The 16,731-nt window shown below is 34.6% G+C and overlaps 1 protein-coding gene and 1 pseudogene across 1 annotated transcript; both read left to right on the forward strand.

The window, feature by feature from the left end:
* The first annotated feature begins 1,049 nt into the window (after positions 1-1,049).
* On the forward strand, positions 1,050-9,826 carry LOC114753006 (probable serine/threonine-protein kinase drkD). Its single transcript, XM_028941683.1, has 9 exons — positions 1,050-1,272; positions 2,999-5,955; positions 6,045-6,125; positions 7,196-7,348; positions 7,483-7,646; positions 7,954-8,101; positions 8,164-8,286; positions 8,915-9,002; positions 9,389-9,826. The coding sequence occupies exons 2-9, from the start codon at positions 3,199-3,201 to the stop codon at positions 9,580-9,582; spliced, it is 3,708 nt and encodes a 1,235-aa protein (XP_028797516.1). The 5' UTR covers positions 1,050-1,272; positions 2,999-3,198; the 3' UTR covers positions 9,583-9,826.
* Positions 9,827-14,066: 4,240 nt separating this feature from the next.
* Positions 14,067-15,664, forward strand: LOC114753004 (peroxisomal 2,4-dienoyl-CoA reductase-like; annotated as a pseudogene).
* The last annotated feature ends 1,067 nt before the right edge of the window (positions 15,665-16,731 follow it).

Consider the following 16,731-nt stretch of genomic DNA (forward strand, 5'->3'; position numbering starts at 1 on the left):
GCATCTAAGAAAATATTTTAGGGTGTTAAATACATAACACCCTAAAAACTAACAAGGTTAACTAAACCCGGCTCATGAAAATAAGTAAAAACTCTAGTCTCCAAATCCTCTTCTTTATTGAAAGGAGGGATAAAATTTTCCTTCCCTTTCTTATTTTTTTAACCAAACATTATTAATAAGGGAAGGGAAGTAAAATCTCTTCCCTCCATATCCTTCCAATCAAATAGGTCCTAAAATCTCTTTCTCTTAACAAAATTATTCAATACGAAAAATAAAAAGAATGAGAAAACATGTAAAATTAATGCAAGTAATTTATAAAAAATATTAAATGATGAAGAGAAAGAAAATTGAGATTTGGCAGCAAAATTTTTTTTCTCAATTAAGTATTATATTTAGAAGCAGGAGATTAACTCATCAATTAATTTATTCTCTTAATTAAAAGCTAAGTAAACCTACAAGTTTCTTCACAATGTGATTAAAAAAAAAAAAAGTTGATTTCTTCTTCAAGCTTCCTAGAGGCAACAGCAAGTTGGGATGCGTGTGAATATCTTATATGATGAAATAGCAACTTGAGAACTTGAAGAAACCATAACTAAGCATGCTCAATCAAGTGGTTAAATGGTTGCTTTCATTTGGGCAAATTTCAATTTCATGATTGCAAATTTTTTAAACCAAATTTTCAGAGTACTAATCATCAATTTTTTTCACTGCAAAAATTTTGTGGAAGTTTTTTGGTTCGGTGTCATGTATAAGAAATTTGTTATAATTGTGATTGGCATGAAGGATTGAATTAACAGTAAGGATCCTTCCTATCCAAATTCCAAACTTTCTTAAAGCTCAAGTTACGGGCAGTGGCTTGCTGCGCCCGTATGGTGGAAGGGTAGGGAAACCAAACGCGGTATTTCAGTGAGAACGTCAAATTATGAGGGGTATTTTGGGAAATGTAATATTTTCTTTCTCTCGTTTGACTAAATGCAGAAAGAGAAATATTAATGGCACAGCCGAGAAGGGTGACGCTACTGGGAGAGATAGAGGGAGGGGAAGAGGGAGCCATCATTCTCTTCTGGAAGGTTTCAAGTTGATGCCGACTGAGAGAAATGTTAATGCATGAAAGTGAGAGAGGATAATAAAGTTTGAATTTTTGTTTTGGCTTTGGCATTGTCTTTGTTGCGGAACTGCAGAAATGGCTCTTCCTCTGAGAGCATCATGAGAAATCTAGCGGCAGCTACGACCTAGAACAATGGGAAAGAAAAAAATTTGTTCTTTCATCAGGTAGCTTTGGTCACTGTAATATTCTGTTTTCTTTTGCTGGTTTTGCGATCTTCGCGCTTTTTGCTATTGACGCCCTTTGCTTCAATGTGAAGTTTACCTGCTATCCGTGTCTACGGTGCTCTTGTTGGCAGTAGTTAGAATCAGAACCCTAGACTGGTAAACTTGAATTTATGGAATTAAGATGGAGATAAATGGAAGATGATTATATATTTGGAGTTTCTCGATGACTCTAGATTGCCTAATTGGCTAATCCAAATATTTCTTTAGTTGGTGCTAAATCTTCCTTTGCTGTTAGAATAATGATTAATAAATATGCCACATTCTATGGTTGTCATTGTTTTCGACTTAATGACTAAGTGAAATTGTTCTTCAAATAAATTATTTCGACCATATGTGACTACCATATAGCTCATTAAATTCCGTTTCCAGGATTACACTTGCAGATTAGATGTGTGCCATTTATTTATAAATGAACTCTTTCTAGATTTTTTCCCCTCAGACATCTGCCTGCTTCAATGTCTCAATGATGCATAAATGTGAGTTCCATTAATCTTACAAGTTATATGATGGTGTTGATTTTTGGGAATCCCATCTGTTCTGTTTTCATTCAATTAATCTATCATTAATACTGCAAAAGTTTGTAGCTTCTACCTGGCATTACTTAAGCACACTCACGAGTCATAATCCAAAGTCTGATTAGATAATCTATATGATGGTTTAATGAAAGATTACTAAAATGTTGTTGCGCTTATTAGATTTAGAAAAGGAAATGAGTGGAAAAGATTTGGTGAAGAAAGAACTACGAAGGATATGACAACTACCTGCCACGTGTATGATTTCAGAGTGCCCCATACCTCCTCCTCCTCGTCCTCCTCCTCCTCATTGTCATCATCACCACCAACACCGTTATTATGGTTGCATATATTTGATAGCCACTGATATCATATAACTTCCAGTAATAAATTTTTAAACAATAACTTGATTTAAAAAGAACAATTCTTCTTAGGCTTCTTAAGTTCTCTTTCCTCTGGACAGTGCTACTTACTGAGTAATGTGTATTTTATTAAACACAAACTGTTTATTCCATTTTTTTCTTTTCCATTCTTTCCTTTTTCCTTTGCTTTTTTTTTTTTTTGGCTTCTATTTGGCCTCGGGGTGGGGTGAGGGTTTTAGTTATGGGAGTGCTTCAGTACTTCTCATCATATTTAATAATGCGGTAAATGTTATATTTATGCTGTTCATTAAAAAGTAGCTGTACAGGTCAGTCCCAGGCGAAAATGATTTGTAATTTTAGTCTCACATGGATATCTTAATACTGATTTATGACTATCTTAATAATGGATTATGAATCTTGAGGTATTGTATCCAATTTCTCATTTGTACTCTGACATCCCATTTACATAATAGCCCTGAGTTGTTTGCAAAATGGAACCGGTCTACTGCCCAGAAAACAACTGAGTTTCAAAATTCAAAGTTGTTAATGATATGCTTTAATAATTTTATGGTAATGATTATAGATCTAGGTTCCTTATATAGGCTTTTAGCAAGTAGGAACATTAGTATTTCTCAAATAATTTTATTAAAAATTCTCATTCTGTAGTTTAACATTCATACTTGATTACAGATGCATCATTTATCTGTTTCCATCAGCAACATCATTTGCATATTAACTCTCCCCCCCCCCCCCCCAAAAAAAAATCTTGTCTTAATTTCCTTGCGTTCCCAGGGCAATTGCTTCAGAGTTAAGTTGCGCTTTGGAAGAAAATTAGGCAGGTGTCGAGAATTTCTAATGTTGCTGATGCCCTTTTACTATTCATTATGACGAACTGAAACTGCTCAGTCACTGAAAATCTGGAACTTCCTTGTGGTTTGTCCTCTTAATGAACTTTTATTGAAAAAAATGATGATCTGATTCAATGCAATGCCATGGAACCGGGAAATGAGGAATTGCAGCCAGCACCACCATTAGTAATGCAGGACCATCTGGATGCCATGCATACCAATGGAAGGTCTTCTGACCTTAGTACATCAGATGTTAAGCCTGTTCTTAATTACTCCATACAGACTGGTGAGGAATTCGCTCTTGAGTTTATGCGAGACAGGGTGAATCTTGGGAAGCCTGGATTTCCAAATGCTGGTGATCCCAGTTGTGCATCAGGTTATATAAAATTGAAAGACATTCTAGGTATCAGTCATGCCGGATCTGAAAGTGGGTCAGATATCTCTATGCTTTCAATTGTTGAAAAGGGTCCAAAAGAGTATGATAAAAAGAACTTGTCATTACCTGAAGACAGAAGCAATTATGGGTCAATTAGATCATTACCAAAATCTTCATTCAATCAGGACAATAGTCGATTTGTGTGTGGTTATACCTCTTTTGGAGGCTCTGATAACTCTTCAAATACAATGAAAATTCTTTGCAGCTTTGGTGGTAGAATATTGCCTCGGCCAAGTGATGGAAAGCTAAGGTATGTTGGAGGTGAAACACGCATGATCCGCTTAAGAAAAGACATATCTTGGCAGGGGCTGATGCATAAAACATTGTCAATCTATAATCAGGCTCATATACTTAAATATCAACTTCCTGGGGAAGAGCTTGATGCTTTGGTATCAGTGTCATCTGATGAGGATTTGCAGAATATGATGGAGGAATGTAATCATCTGGATGATAGAGAAGGATCACAAAAGCTTAGGATGTTTTTGTTTTCGATGAATGATTTAGAGGATGCTCAGTTTGGTCTCAATGGCCTGAGTGATGATTCTGAGATCCAGTTTGTTATTGCTGTCAATGGCATGGACTTAGAATCAAGAAACAACTCAACACTTCCTGGTATGAGCTCCTCAGCAAATAATTTACATGAATTGGACAGGCACAATAATGACAGGGAGACTAGTGGAATTGCCATAGGAACTGTAGGTACCAGCAATGCTCCCCTGACCAGTAAAATTGTTTCATCATTAACTCTCCAGTCATCCCAGCCAATGCCACAAACTTTATCAAATGGTTATGAAACCCATCCACAGTTTTATGGTGATCAGATGGTACTCCATGGGGAAACCATTAGTCAGTATCCAATTCATCAAGACCTTAATCTTTCCCACAACCCTGCTTTTCGAGAGGCTCCCACTACCATTCCTCCTCATGGGATGATTAATCTACCTAGGATTTTAAATGAGGGCCGTTTACCTAGTGGATTACCAGTTCAGAATTCCAAAATACTGGCAATGCCAGTGGCCGACATAGGTGGTACTTCAGTCCAACAGGGAAGTGACCCTGAGAAAGTTTTAGCCATGCAAACACCATCTGCTGTTCCTTCTCAACCGTTTTATGGCTGCTTGAAAAATAATTTTCCTGAGTCTACCATAGCTGTTACTTTACAAGAGGGGCATATGTCTTCATCACCTTCAGCCAAAAAAGACTCACAACAGGATAGCCAAGAGTCGGCTTCTACAGCTAGCAGTGCGTTTGTTCCTGCTTATGTTGATTCCCGTTCCAAACCATATGATTTGAGTGGTATTCACCCTCCTCCACTTCCAAAGAGAGTGTACTATTCAGAAAGTACTCCCAGAGAGCGAGTTGAGACACTGAATCGTTCCTCAAAGTCAGATGATACCCAGGGGTCTCAATTTCTTGTGTCAGATTTAATTTCTGATATCAATCCACAGGGTTCAGTTGCAGAATCTGGTGACAACATGAACAATGGAAATCTAGCCAGTCGTCCTGAGGAATTGAACAGTGCAGCAAAGCCCTTGCATGCAGATCTCCACACTGTTGATAATGGATTTGCCAGACCGCCAATGCATGTGCCTAGTGCAAGCGGTCAGTCAAAATTTAAGCTATCAGAACATGTAAACCCTGAATTGAAGCAGGTATTGCCAAACAATAAGTCAAGTAAGGATGTAGTTAATGAAGATCAGTTTAATAAGTTGGAAGCTGAAAGTCATTTTAAAGATAACCATGAGGGGACTCTGCTGGATGAAAACAAAAACAGTACTCTGCAGCAGCTTCCTTCTGTTAGTCGTCACGATGATCCAGCATCTAAACTTCCGGAGATTAATTGGGGTGACGCCTCTACAAAGGAGACCAATGATGATTGTGTGACACAAGCACTACCTGTTTCTTCTACTGAGAACCCGGCTGAGGATGTTTATCAAGATTTACCCTCCAACGTTGTTTCCAAGCAAGCACAAGGTCTTCTTATTGATATTGATGATCGATTTCCCCGTGAATGGCTTTCAGATATGTACTCTAAAGCAGCACTTGCAGAAGATTCATCCTGTCTACTTCCGCTAACCAAGGATGGAATTAGTGTAAGCATAGCCATGGAAAATCATGAACCTAAAGCATGGTCATATTTTCATAAATTGGCACAAGAAGGGCTTGATAATGTGTCTCTTATTGACCGGGACCATCTTGATTTTTCACCTGCACCAGGAAATGAAGCCGGGAATAATAAAATTCACCTGATTACACCTGTAATGACTGATAGAGTTTCTTTACATCATGTGGAACCCCACCCCAACCTTGGTGAAGAAAATCAGAGAGAATTGCATAGAATGATTGGAGCTGAAACAGCTGAACTGCAGTCAAATCATGGGCACCAGTCCCAAGTTAAGGAAACTGAAAGCATGCAGTTTGATGCTATGATGGGAAACATAAGAGCTCAAGAATCTGAATTTGAGGTATGCTTCTGATGACCTTTTGGTTTGAGAATCTGTTCAGATCTGCGTTTCTTCTGACACAATTTTTGTCCCCCATGGCTTCAACCTAGGACGTGAGTGTTGAAAAACAAAACAGTAGTCCACCACCTCTTGATGATCCTTTAGGAGATGTTGATATCAGTACCTTGCAGGTATGATGCTTGTATATATTTTTTTTTTCAGTTTGATGTTGGTCTTTTTTTCTTTTTCAATTTTTGCTTCCTTTTCTTTTCCCCCAGTGGTATAAAGAATGCTTTATTAAGAAAGTATTTATGTACTTTGATTTCAAGGGTGTGCACTTATCAGATTGCAGAAGTTTAGGATCAGCTCATTTGCATGAATGATGTAAATATAGGTCCGCCACTCAATAATGTACATTCATGATGGATTTAATGTTTAGTTAATATATTATAGTAGGAATTTTAGTTTCTTTGCTCTGGATGGAACCTATTATGTGGAAATGCAAGCCTGAAACAGTGTCAAGCTCCCTAAATGGGGGAAAAAAAAAAACACTATGAATTAATAGTTTCATTGGTCTCCTTTGAGGATTACTTGCATGATAGACGAAGGGACAGTTTATGATCATGTTGATAGATTGATCCCCCGTAGCAGTCATCAAATCATCTTTCTGAAAACATGTAGAAATAGTTTTTTTAATTCACGATTTTATGTTCTTTGAAATGTTATTCTAGGAGTGATTTGTTAGCTGTGTCATAATATATTTTCAATTCTCATTCTTCCTGCTTTAACTCCTACTAGCACAATCCTAATTTTTTTGAGGGGAAAAAAACTGTTTACAGTCCTTTGATCATTATTCATCACAACGGTATTCAAACACGTTTATAGATCTATTCTTAATCATTTCTTCCGTCATGTAGTTGAGGGGACAATGTTCCAAGTAGTTTTGAGGCAAGCCTTAATTTTCCATTTTGGTTTTGCAAGGGTCAAAGTTTAGACCACTTGATCATAGAGGTACTGATACATTGTCGGGGAACACTTTAACGCTAAAGTTTAAGATGTTTAGTAAAGATGAATAAATAGTTCTATTATAATATCTAACAAATCTCAGTAGATTGATGGACCTTGCGTTCCTTTTTTGGGGGGTTTGAAGTGTTAGATATCATTTATGGGCCTATAACTCTTGACCAATTGCTTTTGTGAAATGTTTTGTAGCTGGATTGGTAGGGCCTCAATGTTTTTCATTACATGGTGGAATTTATAGGTAATAAAGAATGAAGATCTTGAAGAGTTGAGGGAGCTAGGTTCTGGTACCTTTGGGACTGTTTATCATGGAAAATGGAGGGGGACAGATGTTGCCATCAAAAGAATCAAGAAAAGCTGCTTCACCGGTCGATCATCTGAACAAGAGAGACTGGTAATTTATCAGCATAGAATGTGCCAATTATTTATTTATTATTTTTTAAAGACGTCCTATTGAAAAATCTTTCCATCTCACAAACTCTTGATTATAGAATTAATGATATGGATATATTTCCTTCCTTCTTCTAGACTGTAGAGTTTTGGCGGGAAGCTGACATACTTTCCAAACTTCATCATCCAAATGTGGTGGCTTTTTATGGTGTGGTCCAGGATGGACCAGGTGGAACGATGGCCACTGTTACAGAATTCATGGTGGATGGTTCTCTTAGGCATGTATTACTTCGCAAGGATAGGTAAAGAATTTCTACCAAGTTTTTTCTACATGTAAATTGAGTAATTAACTTATTTAGATTATTTCATTTGAGGTTGAGGCTTGCTCCTGCCTTGTATTTGCTAAGTAATAGGCATGTGCTAATAAAAACTCTCTGTTTTTGATAGAAGGCATGATAATTTCCTATTTGTTTTGGATATAGTTTCAAATTAGGAGGCTGTCTGAGCCATAGGCACCAAAGTGTTAATCATGTCAAAGTGGTCAAGTGATGGATTTGAAGTTGCCAGGCTGGTTTTTCTCTAAGGATTTTAACATAATTTTGATTGCAGGCATCTTGATCGTAGGAAGAGGCTGATCATTGCCATGGATGCAGCTTTTGGAATGGAATATTTGCACTCAAAAAATATTGTGCATTTTGACTTAAAATGTGACAATTTGCTTGTGAACATGAAAGATCCTCTACGGCCAATCTGCAAGGTACTCATGTGGTGATCATTATCTCAACTGTGCTGAGAAGATTAACAAATTTCCTCTTCCAGGTTGGAGATTTTGGGTTGTCAAAAATCAAAAGAAATACCCTGGTCTCTGGTGGTGTGCGAGGGACCTTGCCTTGGATGGCGCCAGAGCTGTTGAATGGCAGCAGCAACAAAGTCTCAGAAAAGGTAAATTATTAATCGGTCACTTGTGCAATGTCCAGTTTATGGAAGCTACGTTAGGCCTAAGCTTGTTTGGGTTGTGCAATGTCCAGTTTATGGAAGCTAGTTAGGCCTAAGCTTGTTTGTGTCAGATTACATGTGTATCAAGTTTTTTTCTGGTAGTTTTCTTTGTTTGCAAGACTTGAACCTGGAATACTAATTTTTATTTAGGGGACTTAGGTGTCAATATCACTGGAACCAATAACTATTGATCCCTAGAAAAGGTATTTTAACTGAGCAATTGAGTTGTAGTGATCTCTTAACTAGATGTTAAATAGTTGCTATCTCACATGATGAAATTCTCCTATTAGTCAAACTCATTCTCTGTTATTCAGGACTCACCCTTCCCTATGACCATCGATTGGTGCTCAACTCCTCTGTGTGTGTGTGTGTGTGTGTTTTTTTTTTTTTGGGGAGCATCCTTATTCTCCTATTTATTCTCTCATTACATTTGGAAATCTTGCTTTTGGGTGTGCTGTGATTTTTCATCTCTTAATAATCATCACGAATGAAGCCCTGGAAGCTAATGTTTTCTTAATGGCCATCTTTATTTCTCTTGCAAATGATGTTTGATGAATTGCTTTTTGATCTGTAGGTTGATGTGTTCTCCTTTGGCATAGTTTTATGGGAGATTCTAACGGGTGAGGAGCCGTATGCCAATATGCACTATGGTGCAATTATAGGTATGATGATTTTTGTCTTCTTTCGTTTATCAATAGTAAAGCCTCAGCTTAAATTTTGCTGCATCCTTCTTAATTGGTTTCCTGCGTCTTTGTCAAAAGCTTAAAGTCACAAATTTTTTAAACTTAGCTAAACATAATGCTCGACAGCTAAAGAACAAACCAGAGACAACTTATGTCGACAAGTTTTGAAGGAATCATTTTCAAAAATCAATCTGGATCTCTTACATTCATAAAAGTGAATTAGCATTTGAACACAGTTACATTCTTGTGTTATTATCTTCTATACATGTCACATGCAGAATCCAATTGTTATCTCCGAACACATTAATGATGACAGATATAAACAACTTCCGAAATAGTATGTTAGTAAAGTTCTCTCTGTGCAGGTGGGATAGTAAACAACACATTACGGCCAACAATCCCAAGTTATTGTGACTTGGAATGGAGAACACTAATGGAGCAATGTTGGGCACCAAATCCTGCAGCCCGGCCATCCTTCACCGAAATTGCTAGTCGCTTGCGTGTAATGTTGGCAGCAGCTAGTCAATCCAAAGCACAAGGCCACAAAGCAGCTAAATGATTTTAAAAGAGATACTCATGCTGGATTTCCTTCTCCATTCTATACGTTATGCCCGTTAAATACTGTCAAATTAATTCATTGGATGATACCCCCTTTAAGCAAATATTTATACCAGGGGTGGTGAGAATCTTATAGGTTTTGCCTATTTATTTTCTTTTATCTTATAGTACACTGGGCAAATTTATTGTTGTATATGTACTGCTACGGAAGTGCAAATCAGGCAATTTGGTTTCTATTTTGGCTCAATTGTTGGTTTCTTCTTCCTTTTCTGCATTCGTAATCTGATGTTTTGAAGAAGATTGGTAATGTTTACTCCAAGTTGTTTTTTGTTTGAGTAGTGTTGAAATTTGATCCTGAAAATCTCATTTATGACTTAAACTTCAAAGTTGATTTTCTCATTTATGGCCCAATGAAGCATATATTTCATGCGTAGGCTGAGATTCACATTTGAAAGGAGGCTGACTTGTTCCTTCCTCTTTTTAAGCTTTCCTTTACTTCTAAATTTACGCCTCTTTTATTTTTACATAGTTTCTTCATTTATGGGATCCATATGGGATGCTCCCTCCCTCCCTCCCTTCCTTGTGCGTGTAAATATATGGAATCTGAAATGTTTGGCAAAAAATATGGAATCTGAAATGACTTATTTAATGGTGACAGATGTATAGAACATAAGCTTCCTGAATGTCCGTGTTTAGTAGTACTCTCTTCGATTTAAATGTAGACTTATTGCAGTGTAAATTATACAAATGAGAATATGGATGACCAAAAAAATTGAAGAGGGGTATCTTTCAAGGGAAAATGACAGTTAGGTTTCAAAAAGTTCGATTAATGACAGTTAAGTCGTTGAAACGTTGAAAATGTTTATTTTTTGAAACGTAAGTTGCATGCATTAATTCAAATAATTATAAACAGAAATGCTAGTTGCAAACTGAGAGTTAAATTTAAAATTTAAATATGTTATTTTTATTTGAGACTTCTAAGTTTGCAGTTGCTTGAATAAATATTTACTCCTTATTTTTCAGAAAAATTTGTGTGATCTTAATTTCTTGACTATCATTAATGAACACTGTTGCGACTTTTTTTTTTTTTGCCCCCAGAATGTTGGGACTTAATTATCATTCTCCCTTTAAAAAAAAAATACATGCACCTCAGGATCCTAAAATCTAAATACCTAATTCTTTTTTACATCAAATCTAAATACATAATTGAAGGTTGTAGATACATGAATCGCAATTATAATAACTAAGGGAATATATTAAATTACTGTATACTACCTCCGGACCTTAATATGGAAAACTAACTCAGGATTGATATGGGGAAAAATAACTTCTGGGAAGAATAGATTTTGTGAAAAAGTGATTCTAATAAAGTGAGAGTGTTTGGATAGCTGTTATCAGAAGCACTTTTTATATGTACAAATTACTAAATAGAACATAAGTTAATATGATAATTACATAAAAGATAAATTTTATAATATATTTGAATTTAAAGAAATAAATTTGTTGATAATATATTTTTTACCAACATAATTAATAATATATAAGAAAATATAATTAATAAATAATTAATATGTGTATATATATTTATAAAACATAATATTAAATATGTTTATAGAAAAATGATTTTGTCCTCTTCACTAATTAAATATGTTTGTAGAAACTGACAGACTCTCCAACAGCACAAAAAATTGATGGAGACCATTATATTATACAGGATGCTTTTTTTTTAGTCTTCTCTTTTCTGAACAGCGAAAGACGAAGGCAGAATAAAAAGTGAGGAATGAATTATTGGAGGCTGCTTTGTCATATACGGTTGGGCCCACACTAACGATCAGAAAATTTGAGCAAAAAGCAAATTGAAGCTGCTTCATCTGAATTCATGGTTTTGGGATCCAAAACCATGGTTTGAGATTTTTTTTTCTTTCTGTTTGGCTGACTTATTCCCCAAACTATGATTTGAGGAGACACCCAAACAGGCTCTAAATCATCTGATAATCTTTCTATTCTTATTATAAAAACTACTTAATTAATTTAGGTAAACTGAAAAAATTAACCAAATTAATTATTAATTAATTATAATATATATGATATGATTTTCCTAAAATTTCTTTTTATAATATTAAATTATATATTAATTTATAAGTTAAATAAAATATTTTGAGAAAAAATAATAAACATAAAAGACAAGATAATTGAAATCTTATATATATTATATAAATTAACTCCAAAACTAATTCTTAGGTTAAAAAGTCACAATTGTGGTACAACTAAGAATTCAAATCCAATGACCCTTACCTTTGTTGGAATAACGACCCAGCATTTTTTGATCAGTACATGATTAGCATGCCCCTCCTGCCTGCTCTTCTCAATGCCAAATCTTGAACATGTAAAATCACGTGTGTCACGTGTCTCTTCCAACCCATATCCTTCCCACACTGGAATCACTCATTCAGAATTGGAATTTGAAAAATAAATGTTGCATTAGTAGTGTGATTTACTATAAATTTTAAACTTTCTAACTTTTTGCCAACAAATTTTAGACTTTGTATTAATTGAACATTAATATGCGTAAATGCAAATGTCAACAATTAGATACAATGAACGTTTTTCCTGGAAAAAAAAAAACCAGAGTTTAAACCAACATTTTAGTATAAAATTTGATTAGTATAGTAACGGTTAAAAAAATTTAAATAGGATAATAAATATTTTTAAAAATTTAAAATTAAAATTCTTACAATGAAAAGTAATAACAACGTCATTCAAAGTTTTACGTGTATATATTTTAAAATTATAAAATAAAATTATTTTATAGGCATTTATACTTCTTAATTTTTAATTTGGTAACTGTGTTTTTTTCTTAGTTAAATATTTCAATTTTTTCTATTAGTATCATTAATTTCTATAACTTTGCTCTATTAGCACCATGAGCTCTTATACATGAACTGCCAACAAAGCAAAATTAAAGTACATGTAAAATGGGTTTCCCAAATTATAAATTACTCCTCCGGTCCTTAATATAAGACCAATTTAACTAATTTGATTAAATTAAGAAAGTTAGGTAAATTAGTTAATTACAAGAAAAGTGACACATTTTTCCTAAAACATCATAATCATCTTTCTTAATACTCCCTCCTTTTTCTATTTAATTATGGTTGAGAGAGTATCCACAGGGTAATTTAGAGAAAATTGATAAATATGAGAAATGAGTCTTATATTTAGGATTAAAACCAACTCAAGAATTGAATCCTATATTAAGGACCAGAGGAGTAGTATGTTTATAATTTGGAAAAAGAAATTACATATGCATAGTACATACACTGAAACATCTTAACTCTGCATTAAAAACAAAAGATTGCAAGAATGCAATATACTCCTCCGGTTTTAAATATAAGACCCATTTTGTGATGTATTTTACACCACAAAATGAGTCTTACATTTAGGACCAAAAGAGTAATATTAAAAAACAAAGGGAAAGAAAATGTAAACCAATACGAAAGTACTTATACCAAAAGTGGAAAAGCGTTGGTTGGCTACCACTGCACGACAGGAATGGAAGAAAATGACGGGGCAGCTTTTGGTGTTGCCTCTGTCCATTTTCATTGTCTTCCACACGTATTCATCAGAGTGAGCTGAAAGCTCAACCAGAGAAGCCTATGACCATGGAGTCAACGTTCAAGCCCGATATACTGAAAATAAGGTTGTTCTTCTCACAGGTACTATATTTCTTAAGTTTCACAGCCTTTACTTTTCTCTTAGTACGCAGAACTATTCTTGTTCTTCTTTAAAGTTGTGTAAATAGTATGTCGTGCAATTCAATGGAAGTGATCTTGAGATGCATTTGTTTACCCATTGATGTCTTAAATGCTTCTGTCGATAAAATCAAGTACCAACTTGAAATTATCGTTGTTTTCCACTGTACTACGATTACTGGAGAATATGACGTTACGGAGAGGCTGTATTGAATGTACTGAAAATCTATTAAGTACCCGAAGATAGAAGATGCTTTAGCAAGCTTTAAAACTGATATATAACACTACTTTTAGACATAACATGTGATTCACATCATTGAAAACCTATGATTGCTTAAAGAAGGCATCCTTCAAAAAAAAAAAGATGCTTAGGTAGATGTGTAAGTTCTAATTGAGCAGTTGCACCACAAGGTAAGGTATTATGAGTCCCACGTTGGAAAATTTCACAAGTGTTGTGGAGTTTATAACTTCAAGAGGTTCTCCTTCTTAATATGTTAGTTTTTTAGGATTGGTTATGCTTATTATATTGACGCTTTCAATGAAAGTCAGCCAGTGGAGTCACATAGGTCCCATATTAGGGAATCTCTTCCTCCTAATAGGCTATTTTTTTAGGATTGGACTCTCCTCTTAGGTTTATACTCATCGCATAAGGTTTGGAACATGATGCAGCCAATTTTTAAATATACTAAATAGAGCGAGATGCAGGTAGTGATCAGATGTAGATCTTTCTGCAGTTATGGATATTAACTCGGTGGGCACATTTACAATGTGCCATGAAGCATTAAAATATCTCAAGAAAGGAGGACAAGGAAGAAGCTCTTCTGGTGAGGGAACAATATTAAACATCAGTGCTACCGCTCATTATACAGCTTTTTGGTATCAAACTCATGTCTCTGCAGCTAAGATCTGTAGCATGTTGTCTAGATATTGAACATCATATATATGTACTTGCATTCCACTTCAAAATTTTCCTCTCCAATAGGCGGCTGTTGATGCTGTTACCAGAAACTTGGCTCTAGAATGGGGAACAGACTATGATATTAGGGTCAATGGGATTGCACCCGGTCCTATTGGTGACACTCCTGGCATGAGCAAACTGGATCCTCAGGAAAATTAAAAAAAAAAAAAAAAGATCACATGGGGGATAACCAGGATATTGCCATGGCTGCTCTCTACCTAGCGTCTGATGCGGGTAAGTTTGTTTATGTCCGAGTATTTACAATTAGTGTTTCAAAATTATTTATGTTTTGCTTTATGGGAGATAATGTTTATTTTTTGGTTGGGGTATATTTTCTTGGGAAAATCCCAAAAAAGTGACTGTTGAATTTCAAAATGATAAATCAGGAATTACTAAAAAAATATGTTGTTATTTGCTTTGTAAATGTAGTCATTTTCTTTATAAGTGTAGTAACCAATATTGATTTGTCATTTTGAAATTCAACAGTCATTTTTTTGGATTTTTCCTATTTTCTTTGTATTCATTGCAGTGCTTTTCAATCAAATTCTCTGCTCTTGTTTTCCACATCTTTTTAAGCATCAACCAGAATCATTAGATGTATTTAGATTTTAGAGTGTTATTATTTTTCTTTATCTTCTTTCTCGCAACCCGCTAGCTCTGGACTACATAATCAAGGATTGGTGCAACATATCTTAGAATAGAGAGCATGCAGTTTAGACCATACTCAACAGGTGCAATGCATTAAGATTGTTACTTAACCTGAAAGGCATTCAACGTTTTCAACCAATGCAGGGATTGGCATTTTTTCCAGCTGAGATGACTTACTTTCTTTGTTTGCTTGTTTACTAGCTCTTCTCCTTCGGCATCCTGTTTTCTTGTCTCTGTGCTTGTAATATCATGTTTGTCCAGTTTAATGCATTCGATTATATTGAGGGAACTGAACTGACAAATTCATTGGAATGGGATTTTTCTCGATCAAAAATTGTTATAATAATTGAGTCTTGCCTTTTTCTTTCCTTAAAATTTGCAATCGCCCAAATTAATTGGAGCCATTTGGTATGCAGAATGAAAACAAATAGGAAGGAGGGAATGAAAAATAACTCTTGTTTCCCTAAATAAAAATAATAATGAAGATACAGTCACCATTGAATAATGATAATCTATTTACACTAGAAAATCACATCGTTTCCTTATATTTAAATTTGTTTGTTCATAAAAACTTGACGTCCATTCAAATTCTTGAAGGAAAATTTGTCAATGGTACCACTCTGATAGTTGATGGAGGACCATGGCTGGGCAAGAAGGCAGTGACGCTGGTTTCCCGAGCAGTAGAAAGAAGGATTCAACCAGCTAGTGTTCCAAAAAGCAAGTTGTGAAAATGAAACTTCATTTTCTACGAACCTGCAGATTTATTTCTTTTTACAGATTACTCCCTCTGTTTCTTATTATAAGAGACGAATAACCGAATTATGTTGATAAAAAAAGCAGTTAAAATTAGTTAAGAACAATCAATGTGTAAAAAGTATAATTTTTTTTCTAAAAATGCCCTCATTAATAAGAAGAGAGAGCATGAGAGAGAACAATTAAATTATTAAAAGAAAGAGAAGTGGGAGGGAGAGAGAGTGTGAGTTAGAGACAATAAATATGAGTAAAATAGGAAATCAACACAAAAAAGTAGAGACAACTTTTAAGTGTCTCTTATATATAGGAACATGCTATAAACATCAAATGTCTCTTATAATAAGAAACGGAACGAGTACTATGGAGTTTTCCTATACTCATTGTGCGAATATTAATTCTCCTGTTTGTACTGAGAAGCTTTCATATTGTTTTGATCTTTCTGTAGAACAATAATTTATAGTCGTGGCTGGTTTTTGTATGCAAGATCACCTGTCCTTCAATTAGTAAACATAATGTTTCATTATCTTCTACGTATAATATACTGACTCTAAAGTACCTTTGAAAAAGGCTGAATAAGGGATCAAGTAGTAATTTACAGCGCAAGGTGAGACATGCCACTTTGGGTGCAAGCAATAAGTAGGTAAGAAATATGTTTTATTTCCGAGCATGTCCTTACAGTAAGTTAAAAAAATTTGAAACAGAACGTATTGAGAAATATAAAAAGAGAGTGTGATAAAAGAAAGAGAATAAATAATTAATGACAAAATTTTAAAAAAAATATTAACGTGAATAGATGTGTGTTAATTTTTCTAGAATATTTTTTTTTAATTATGTGCACTGTAATCAATAGAAACACTTTGAAAACAATTATAAATTTGAAAAACAAAGTCTTATAACAATAAAGTGAACTCTTTGGGTGTGTTTAGAATTGCGTTTCAATCTTGAAAAGATGCTTTTAGCCTGCTTTTGTCTATTTATTATGTTTGGAATAGCTTAAAATAAATGAAATATAAAAAATATAATTAATTAATTGTTAGTATGT

This window comes from Neltuma alba, unplaced genomic scaffold (assembly GCF_004799145.2).
Source record: "Neltuma alba isolate B1F8T4 unplaced genomic scaffold, ASM479914v2 tig00007631_pilon, whole genome shotgun sequence".
Lineage (NCBI taxonomy): Eukaryota > Viridiplantae > Streptophyta > Magnoliopsida > Fabales > Fabaceae > Neltuma > Neltuma alba.